Below are 10,724 nucleotides of genomic sequence, written 5' to 3'. Positions count from 1 at the left end.
GAAGGCGAACGCGATTGTTTTATTTGCTTCGTCAGGATTACAATGCGCGAACGATGATGCCGCTTGAGCCTTACTATTCAGTCGAGTGGAATGGAGTTTGATTCACTATCCTGACGGCCAGGGGACTCCTCACGGCGTGCACTCCATCGGTCCAAACCAAGCTTCCAAAGTAGTACCCCGTGTTCACCGGTGCGGCGGCGCAGACCGTGACGCTGAAGGCGGCCTTCTTGGTTTCCCGATCGAATGCCAGGACGTGAGGCCTCACCGTCACCGTGGTGCCGGAGGGCGGCTCAATCACAGCCCAGTATCTCAACTTGGGGTTTCCGGTGTTCGTGACGGTCCTGGTCACGGTGACAGTGCTCGTGAGCCTCGGGATGGTTATGGAGGGGAGGTTCACATCGGAGACAGAGGGTCTTCTAGCGGGGCAAGGAGCGGGCTTTCCGGTCAGATGAGAGATCTCGGTGTCGTTGTAGCCCATGGCGCATAGGTAGAGGATGTAGTCAGGCGTGCCCACGTCGTAGATTAGGCCTGGTTCGGCCGCGGAGTTCGGGTTCACATTGCCGCCTCCCATGTCGAACGGGTCGGCCAGTTTCGGAGGAAATCCTGAGGCAAATATGGGAAAACCCGGCGGGTTGGTCCTCCAGGCTGCAAAAAAGGCTTTTAATATCAGCAATGCTTAATCACTTGAGCGGTGTTCTGATTGATGGAACATCATCTAATGTTAACGTCTCTGAACGTATTAGCTGATGCAATATGTTCGCCGGTCACTCCGCGGACCAAAAAGGCAAGAAGTCGATCTTAAAGAACTGTTTCGCGATTCAGTTGAGTTGGAGAAATACCAGTAGTCACAAGGGCTGATCTAAATGCCGCCGGCGACCAATCCGGGTGAAGCGCTTTGAGGAGCGCCACGATGCCCGCAACGTGAGGGGTGGCCATAGAAGTTCCCGAGAGTATCCTGTATCCATTGTCCTCCGACGGACTGAAGGGCGAAGTGGCGGCCAGTATGTTCACCCGGGTGCTGTTACATCTGGCTGTGTCACAGAACAACATCAAAGCAGATGTTTCTATCTCTTTTGATTGTGCAGAAGAGACTAGTTGATGATCTTTTGATACTCCATGAAACTTCAAACGAGCTAGAATCAGCACATGCTCCTAGTTTTGCGAAAATTTGAAAATTTCACACAAGTTGAACAGCGGTAAAGACGGTAAATAGCAGATGAGGGTATGTTTCCGAGAGTCTCGAACCACTTTCGTGGAACTCCCGCGAGTCGAATGTACCCGGAGAACTACAAACTGGACGGCCAATGGCCGAAGGACTCAGTTAAGAACCAGATGTACCTTGAGAACAGCTGGAGAAATAGAGCTCGGCCCTCTGGAAGAGAAGAAGGCGACCTTTGCCTGGACTGCTTTGCCGACAGCAGTTATTGTCGGGCTCAACTTTACCTTAGGGAATCTGTGCAGGATCCATGAAAACGGTCATTCAATTCTGTGTGAGTGATTAGCTTTAGGTTTCGACAAACCGCAACATGACGAAGACTGTCATGACATACCTTGCCGAGCGGAAGTAGACTAGAATTTGGGTTCCAATCTCGTAATCCACCTCGACACATGGGAAGTCGCCGCTGCACGGAGCCAACCCGTCACTAGGGTTCTTGGCAACAATCACGCCAATGCCCCTAGACGCCTTCACAGCCGCTGAGGCGAGTGGTACTACCTCAAACCTACGTGCTATGGAGGTGAAGCACAGGACCACTTTCCCAGCCATCAATGTTGCATTAGGGGAGAGACGTTCACATACCCTGTGATCAATTCAAGAGAAGATTAGCAGCTTTAGCTTTCTCTGTCCGCAATTAACGGTAACAGAATCATCAGATGAGCAGATGGTCTAACCCTGCCGAAGTAGGATCGAGGGTTGTGCCTTCTGGATATAGCAAAGTCGTAAAACCGATTTCCTTTCCTGTGTATATGGCTTGGCCCTTAGAGAGCAATAAGCAACTCATCACACACTTGGTGCAAAATTCCTAGGATACTTTCATCTGCTAAACCTCAAATAGCAACACATACCACTAACGTTTCATTGTTTCCGAGGGTTATGATAGTACGGAAGGCTCGGTCGATGGAAGTTGCTCCGACAGTTAGTATCCACGGCGCTGTGTTCTGCACTGTTTGAGCCGCCGGTCCATCATTGCCGGCTCCACAAACTACAGTTATTCCTTGTGCCACAGCATGGAATGCACCGGTAGCAATGGCATCTCGGTCATCCACATCGGAGAAGAGAGGAATCGCAGTCCCAATAGACACAGACAGCACGTCCACTCCATCATGAATTGCCTCGTCAAATGCTTTCAATATGTCTGCAGACGAGCACTGTACGTTGAGCACATTCCAGCACACCTTGTACACCGCTAGCCGGGCACGGGGAGCACCACCTCTCGCCGTTCCATACCCAATTCCTCTGTAACTGACATTGCTCACAAAAGAACCCACGGCGGTGCTGGACGTGTGAGTCCCATGTCCATTTGCGTCTCTCGGCGACAAGAACTCCAGGTCCCCGAGGCATTCAATGGTTTTCCATACTCTGCGAGGAATCCATCCACGAACCAGCGAGCCCCTATTATCTTTCTGTTGCAGTGTTTGGCTGGATCGAATTGCTCCGCCGGTTCGCAACCACCTTTCCAGCGACAGGATCGGTCCAAGGCCTTCATCGCTGAATGACTTTGACTCCGGCCAAATTCCTGCTACATTGTGTGAAACATAAAGCTAGTGACATGGTTTAATCTAGAAACAGAGAAAGAGGGCAAAGATGTAGAGACAAAATCGACCTGTATCTATCATGCCTACTATAACTCCATCACCCATCCTGCTTTTGTAAAGGAGACTGGTGGGTGAATGAGAGGGAGACAGACCAAGGAAATCCCAGCTCCGAGTAGTTTGCAGGCGGAAAAGGGTATTAGGCATAACGCGGACGACCCCAGGGAATCCTGAAACATGAACAAATGCTGAAGTGCAAGCGCACGAAATGATCTGCAGGTCTAGCAAAAGAATGCAAATTAATTATACACTGACATACCGGCGAGTTCTTGTGCCTGAGACTCAGTAAGCTTCGCAGCAAAACCAGAGAAGCCATGCCTATAGCTGTACAAGATCGATATGGCGGCCGCTTCCTTGCTGAAGCAGAATTAACACGTTCCAGAGAACAGAGAAAAAAGCAGATGGTCACCGGACCACGCCATTAGGAACTGAATCAAAACACCTGCTTTTGTTGTTCTTTTCAAAAGTTTCGAAACTCCTTTTACCTCCCAAGTACTGATGCAAGCATGTCATGATGCGAATCGGTCTCCACTGTGGGATCGCCTTGCTTCCTCACTCCAAAGTACACAATATAAACCTGCCCATAAATTTGCCAGGATTGCTTCCTTTCTAAGAGAAAACAGAATCACAGAGAAACACGTTAAAAGCATGAGATTCACACACATTGCTCTTTGCCTTCACCGTTCTGGTAATGCCCCATTGCCCAAGAAGAAAACATGCGACCACCAGCGAAGTTGCCAAGTTTCTCATCGTGGTGTGTTGCCGATGTTTCGTGATTTTGACAAAGAGATGAAGTGAATATCAGGATCATGAGATCGATCGCTTGCTGCTTTAGCAACTACCCAATATAGAAACTCGATGCGATAGAGAACGACAATGCCCACTTTTAAGTATCCTTGAAGGGGAGCTTGCAAGGTCAGGCACAAAAGCAGTGCAATCCACACCAAGAATTCAAAAGATGTGGAAACCAAGTAAGGTCAAACCAGATAATGACCTCGCTCCTGATTTGAACATGTTGCTTTGTGATCAAGGCCATAATTTGAAGGGGTGGTTCTTGTTCAAGATCCCACTGATTAAACAACAATAAAGGGCACGAATATAGGAAATAATATGCAGTAAAAACAGAGTTTGGTCATACAAGGGCCTCCAAGTTTAGAGGTCCCCTAAAGTTTTAAGGGTCACTTATCTTAAAAGGTGACGCTAACGGGGTTTTCTTGGCTTCAAGAATGAGGAGTGAAGGCCAGACCACAGACTTTCATTATCCCTTTATGCGTAAAAGAGTTTCTCCTCAGACAGTAGTCACCTTGAAGAATATGAAGATGAATAGCTTATAAAAAGTGGGTGAAACTAACCCCATTTCCTACGTGTCCCTTGCACTTGATTGGCACCATCGATCTACCACGCCTATAAACGAGTCCATCTAATTTAACTTTTGCGGATCGTGCAATACCAGACCGAATAATCGCCAGGAATTCCACTGTTCACATGCACAGTCGAGATGGTTAATCAATTGTATTTTCAAAACACCGTCATGCATCCAGAGTTATATGTATGAGGCTTTATTAGTCTCTGTTCTTCAAGATATCAATTCCCCTGGCAGGGTTCAGACAGTGATCCGGAATATCGAGATTTCATGACTGTTTTAGATGAGAGCTGCTTATATTCTTCAACATACATCCCAAAAAGCATAATAAAATTATTTTTGGTTCACAGAAACAGATATGAGAAGCATACTCCTCCAAAAAAGATGGCAGGTAGAAAGAAACCTACATAAAACATCATGCTTAACCACAAGGTTTAGCCACAAGGAGCGAGTAATTCATCTAGAATCTCCTAATGATCCACTGGGGGAAGATCCACGGAGGGTTTGCCAGGGGCCCAGACCTCCAAACCAAAAACTTCAGTATGTTTGTCTTAATTTGGTAAGATCTAGCATAAGAAGTTTCCTTAACGTTTGCAACTTGCTCATTTAGTAGATAGAGTAATTTAAGTGGTCAAAACGGTGTATATTACCGAGAGTAGATTTGGAATAGAAATTCATTTGGTAAATTTTTTTTTCTAGAAAATAAATTTGTTTGCGAGAATAGATTTATAGTAAAATTGGAAAGTAAAAAAGATTGATTTTTTGCTCTCGAGAACAATTCCAGAATCAAGCCAACCCATTTTTTTCTCTTTTCTCTTCTTTTCTTTTAGTTCTTCTTCCTTCTCTCTTCTTCTTCCACCGCCACCGCTGCCACCCTCCACCCACTGTCAACAACCTCGCCGAAGGCTCACCAAGCTAGGCCAAGGTCCTGTGAGCTCATTGGAGGCTTGCCCATCATTGGCAAGCCTCGCCCGGTCTGCCGACGAGGCTCGGCCGACAAGGCATGGCCTCACCGAGAGGCCGACGATGCTTCGGCAAGGTCGCCGACCCTCGTCTAGTCGATTGCCAATCATCCCAAGGTTAGCAACCTGCCAAAGGTTGAAGAAGAAGAAAGGAAAGAAAAGAAAAAATAATAATAATAAAAAAATTAAAAAATTAAAAGAAAATAGTTTGGAGTAGAAATTTTGAATATGGTGCCAAACCAAATTCTATTCTGGGAATATATTTTTTGAATATGGTTATTAAATGCGCCTTAAGTCTATAATATATATATATATATTTTTATGGTGATTCGGGAAGTGCCGCTGTACAGCCGGCGGCGGTTAAACCGGGGACAACTCACGGGGACCCACCTCCTACGTGCCGCAAGTAAGTCGCGCAAATAACGAGATGGGGAGTTGAACTTTGGCCTTGCGGGTGGCCAACATGCAACTCCACCATCTCTGCCACCAACAGGCTGGGTCCCTAAGTCTATAATAATTGATCCAGAAAGATTGTTAGAAACTGAACACTGACTTCTCAATCAGAAAGCTTGAGCTAAAATGACTTTCAAACCTCATTTTTCCAGGATCAACCCCTTTACGGCATTTGAGCTCAATAAGGACTGTTGAGAACAGTGCTGAACAGCTTTAATACGAGAGAGAGAGAGAGAGAAGGAGGGGGGTGGGTGGGAGGAGGGTAAAAGATTTTGCAGTATCACGCTTGTAAATGCAGCTCCATTTGATGAAAAAGTCGATAAAGATTTGTGACAACTGAAGAATAGTTCGTAAAAGGAAATATGAGATACCGAACATGAGTTCTACGACCTGATATGATGAAGGGCATGATAATGAGAGAGAGAGAGAGAGAGATGCCTTCGGGTATATCGGCGGCTATGACGGCCACTTCAGCCAGAAGCCATAGACAATACTTCACCAACGGTGGATACTCGACCTTGCATAGCTCAGCCAGGTGTTTGCCTGGAATTCCGAAATATTCATAAAAGACAAGTCAATAATCACATTCAAGAAATTGCAAGAGTGTTCGCGAGCAGGAAAAATAGTCATAAATTCCTCCTTAAATTTCTTTAACGGAATGATTACCAGTGGTCACTCCGAGATTAGCAGCCAGCGATTGGATGATGAGAGCAAACATCATTCCAATGAGTATAACCCACAGAAGCTGACCATATGATCCAATAAATTATAAATATTGGCACAAAGATATATGGATACATTATAACTTGCATAAGTATGAACTTATATACTTTGTGTATCGGTGTTCTTTTGGGTTACCTCGTATACATCATTTGCTCCGGCTTGCATATCAGTTTCCACTGCAACATCGATGTAGAACTATGAATTCAACACGAACTAATCCAGACACCACACTAAAGCACGCAGTCAAACACAGATTTCGACAAGAAACAGGCGAAGGCCTTGATGATCGCGGGGCTTTGGTGTGCTCATCCTGCTGTTAGCTGTCGACCGTCGATTGAAGCTGCAATGGCCGTTTTGAACTTGAAGGCATTTTAATTACTCGAGTCGGCTCAATGGATGGCCTGACATTTCGTCGTAGTCAGAAAATACGCGCGGCTCTGGAAATAGCTCGCAGATGCAGCCGCCATGTCAATCGAAAGCGAACGCGATTTTTATTTGCTTCGTTAGGATTACAATGCGCGAACGATGCCACTTGAGCCTTACTATTCAGCTGAGTAGAATGGAGTTTGATTCAATACCCTGACGGCCAGGGGACTCCTCACGGCGTGCACTCCATCGGTCCAAACCAAGCTTCCGAAGTAGTACCCCGTGTTCACCGGCACAGCCCCGCGCAGACCGTGACGCTGAAGGCGGCCTTCTTGGTTTCCGGATCGAACGCCAGGACGTGAGGCCTCACCGTCACCGTGGTGCCGGAGGGCGGCTCGATCACGGCCCAGTATCTCGACTCAGGGTTTCCGGTGTTCTTGACGGTCCTGGTCACGGTGACAGTGCTCGTGAGCCTCGGGATGGTTATGGAGGGAGGTTCACATCGGAGACAGAGGGTCTTCTAGCGGGGCAAGGAGCGGGCTTTCCAGTCAGATGAGAGATCTCGGTGTCGTTGTAGCCCATGGCGCATAGGTAGAGGATGTAGTCAGGCATGCCCACATCATAGATCAGGCCTGGTTCAGCCGCGGAGTTCGGGTTCACAATGCCGCCTCCCATGTCGAACGGGTCGGCCAGTTTCGGAGGCGATCCCGAGGCGAATATGGGAAAACCCAGCGGGTTGCTCCTCCAGGCTGCAAAAAGGCTTTTAATATCAGCAATGCTTAATCACTTGAGCGGTGTTCTGATTGATGGAACATCATCTAATGTTAATGTCTCTGAACGTATTAGCTGATGCAATATGTTCGCCGGTCACTCCGCGGACCAAAAAGGCAAGAAGCCGATCTTAAAGAACTGTTTCGCGATTCAGTTGAGTTGGAGAAATACCGGTAGTCACAAGGGCTGATCTAAATGCCGCTGGCGACCAATCCGGGTGAAGCGCTTTGAGGAGCGCCACGATGCCCGCAACATGAGGGGTCGACATAGAAGTTCCCGAGAGCATGGTGTATCCGTTGTCCTCCGACGGATTGAAGGGCAAAGTGGCGGCCAGTATGTTCACCCCGGGTGCTGCTACATCTGGCTGTGTCACAGAACAACATCAAAGCAGATGTTTCTATCTCTGTTTGATTGTGCAGAAGAGACTAGTTGATGATCTTTTGATACTCCATGAAACTTCAAGCGAGCTAGAATCAGCACACGCTCCTAGTTTTGCAAATTTTCACACAAGTCGAACAGCCGTAAAGACGGTAAATAGCAGATGAGGGTGTGTTTCCGAGAGTCTCGAACCACTTTCGTGGAACTCCCACGAGTCGAATGTACCCGAAACTACAAACTGGACGGCCGACGGTCGAAGGACTCAGTTAAGAACCAAATGTACCTTGAGAACAGCTGGGGAAATAGAGGTCGGCCCTCTGGAAGAGAATAAGGCGACCTTTGCCTGGACTGCTTTGCCGACAGCAGTTATTGTCCGGCTCAACTTTACCTTAGGGAATCTGTGCAGGATCCATGAAAACGGCAATTCAATTCTGTGTGAGTGATTAGCTTTAGGTTTCGACAAACCGCAACACGACGAAGACTGTCATGACATACCTTGCCGAGCGGAAGTAGAATAGAATTCGGGTTCCAATCTCATAATCCACCTCGACACATGGGAAGTCACCACTGCACGGAGCCAACCCGTCTCTGGGGTTCTTGGCAACAATCACACCAACGCCCCTAGACGCCTTCACAGCTGCTGAGGCGAGTGTTACTGCGAACCTACCTGCTGTGGAGGTGAAGCACAGGACCACTTTCCCAGCCATCAATGTTGCATTAGGGGAGAGACGTTCACATACCCTGTGATCAATTCAAGAGAAGATTGGCAGCTTTAGCTTTCTCTGTCCGCAATTAACGATAACAGAATCATCAGATGAGCAGATGGTCTAACCCTCCCGAAGTAGGATCAAGGGTTGTGCCTTCTGGATATAGCAAAGTCGTAAAACCGATTTCCTTTCCTGTGTATATGGCTTGGCCCTTAGAGAGCAATAAGCAACTCATCACACATTTGGTGCAAAATTCCTAGGATACTTTCATCTGCTAAACCTCAAATAGCAACACATACCACTAACGTTTCATTGTTTCCGAGGGTTATGATAGTACGGAAGGCTCGGTCGATGGAAGTTGCTCCGACAGTTAGTATCCACGGCGCTGTGTTCTGCACTGTTTGAGCCGCCGGTCCATCATTGCCGGCTCCACAAACTACAGTTATTCCTTGTGCCACAGCATGGAACGCACCGGTAGCAATGCCATCTCGGTCATCCACATCGGAGAAGAGAGGAATCGCAGTCCCAATAGACACAGACAGCACGTCCACTCCATCATGAATTGCCTCGTCAAATGCTTTCAATATGTCTGCAGATGAGCACTGTCCGTTGAGCACATTCCAGCACACCTTGTACACCGCTAGCCGGGCACGGGGAGCACCACCTCTCGCCGTTCCATACCCAATTCCTCTGTAACTGACATTGCTCACAAAAGAACCCACGGCGGTGCTGGACGTGTGAGTCCCATGTCCATTTGCGTCTCTCGGCGACAAGAACTCCAGGTCCCCCGAGGCATTCAATGGTTTTCCATACTCTGCGAGGAATCCATCCACGAACCAGCGAGCCCCTATTATCTTTCTGTTGCAGTGTTTGGCTGGATCGAATTGCTCCGCCAGTTCACAACCACCTTTCCAGCGTGACGGGATCGGTCCAAGGCCTTCATCGCTGAATGACTTCGACTCCGGCCAAATTCCTGCTACATTGTGTGAAACATAAAGCTAGTGACATGGTTTAATCTAGAAACAGAGAAAGAGGGCAAAGATGTAGAGACAAAATCGACCTGTATCTATCATGCCTACTATAACTCCATCACCCATCCTGCTTTTTGTAAAGGAGACTGGTGGGTGAATGAGAGGGAGACAGACCAAGGAAATCCCAGCTCCGAGTAGTTTGCAGGCGGAAAAGGGTATTAGGCATAACACGGACAACCCCAGGGAATCCTGAAACATGAGCAAATGCTGAAGTGCAAGCGCACGAAATGATCTGCAGGTCTAGCAAAAAGAATGCAAATTAATTATACACTGACATACCGGCAAGTTCTTGTGCCTGAGACTCAGTAAGCTTCGCAGCAAAACCAGAGAAGCCATGACTATAGCTGTACAAGATCGATTTGGCGGCCGCTTCCTTGCTGAAGCAGAATTAACACGTTCCAGAGAACAGAGAAAAAAGCAGATGGTCACCGGACCACGCCATTAGGAACTGAATTAAAACACCTGCTTTTGTTGTTCTTTTCGAAAGTTTGAAACTCCTTTTACCTCCCAAGTACTGATGCAAGCATGTCATGATGCGAATTGGTCTCCACTGTGGGATCGCCTTGCTTCCTCGCTCCAAAGTACACGATATAAACCTGCCCATAAATTTGCCAGGATTGCTTCCTTTCTAAGAGAAAACAGAATCACGGAGAAACATGTTAAAAGCATGAGATTCACACACATTGCTCTTTGCCTTCACCGTTCTGGTAATGCCCCATTGCCCAAGAAGAAAACATGCGACCACCAGCAAAGTTGCTAAGTTTCTCATCGTGGTGTGTTGCCGGTGTTTCGTGATTTTGACAAAGAGATGAAGTGAATATCAGGATCGTGAGATCGATCGCTTGCTGCTTTAGCAACTACCCAATATAGAAACTCGATGCGATAGAGAGCGACAATGCCCACTTTAAGTATCCTTGAAGGGGAGCTTGCAAGGTCAAGCACAAAAGCAGTGCAATCCACACCAAGAATTCAAAAGATGTGGAAACCAAGTAAGGTCAAACCAGATAATGACCTCGCTCCTGATTTGAACATGTTGCTTAGTGATCAAGGCCACAATTTGAAGGGGTGGTTCTTGTTCAAGATCCCACTGAGTAAACAACAATAAAGGGCAATGAATATAGGAAATAATATGCAGTAAAAACAGAGTTTGGTCGTACAA

The 10,724-nt window shown here is 47.3% G+C and overlaps 2 protein-coding genes and 1 pseudogene across 2 annotated transcripts; all 3 read right to left on the bottom strand.

Annotated features, from left to right (window-relative positions):
• On the bottom strand, positions 1 to 3,858 carry LOC104444126 (subtilisin-like protease SBT3.5). The gene is given in 13 exon segments (XM_010057734.3): positions 1 to 645; positions 840 to 1,010; positions 1,013 to 1,031; positions 1,339 to 1,453; positions 1,551 to 1,799; positions 1,891 to 1,976; positions 2,065 to 2,555; positions 2,558 to 2,679; positions 2,681 to 2,735; positions 2,823 to 2,981; positions 3,071 to 3,168; positions 3,297 to 3,388; positions 3,475 to 3,858. Coding segments are annotated over 13 exon segments (2,316 nt in total). The 5' UTR covers positions 3,562 to 3,858; the 3' UTR covers positions 1 to 73.
• A 2,011-nt stretch (positions 3,859 to 5,869) lies between these two features.
• Positions 5,870 to 6,790, bottom strand: LOC120293605 (metal transporter Nramp1-like). Its single transcript, XM_039313301.1, has 3 exons — positions 6,448 to 6,790; positions 6,256 to 6,334; positions 5,870 to 6,132 (listed from the first exon to the last, which is right to left on the bottom strand). Exons 1-3 carry the CDS (start codon positions 6,475 to 6,477, stop codon positions 5,870 to 5,872), a joined length of 372 nt encoding a protein of 123 aa, XP_039169235.1. The 5' UTR covers positions 6,478 to 6,790.
• Positions 6,791 to 6,812: 22 nt separating this feature from the next.
• LOC120293286 lies at positions 6,813 to 10,430 on the bottom strand (annotated as a pseudogene).
• Between the last annotated feature and the right edge of the window lie 294 nt (positions 10,431 to 10,724).

The sequence above is a fragment of the Eucalyptus grandis genome, chromosome 5, assembly GCF_016545825.1.
Source record: "Eucalyptus grandis isolate ANBG69807.140 chromosome 5, ASM1654582v1, whole genome shotgun sequence".
Classification (NCBI taxonomy): Eukaryota; Viridiplantae; Streptophyta; class Magnoliopsida; order Myrtales; family Myrtaceae; genus Eucalyptus; species Eucalyptus grandis.
The sequence above is the reverse complement of the archived record's forward strand: the minus strand, read 5'-3'. Positions and strand labels throughout refer to the sequence as shown.

What these genes read in the sequence shown, in the direction of transcription:
- LOC120293605 (XM_039313301.1), bottom strand. Translation starts at nt 6,477, where the DNA reads ATGCAAGCCGGAGCAAATGATGTATACGAG. An exon ending in GAGCAAATGATGTATACGAG is followed by an intron (nt 6,335 to 6,447) that starts GTAACCCAAAAG and finishes TCATATGGTCAG; the next exon opens with CTTCTGTGGGTTATACTCAT. An exon ending in TAATCTCGGAGTGACCACTG is followed by an intron (nt 6,133 to 6,255) that starts GTAATCATTCCG and finishes TCGGAATTCCAG; the next exon opens with GCAAACACCTGGCTGAGCTA.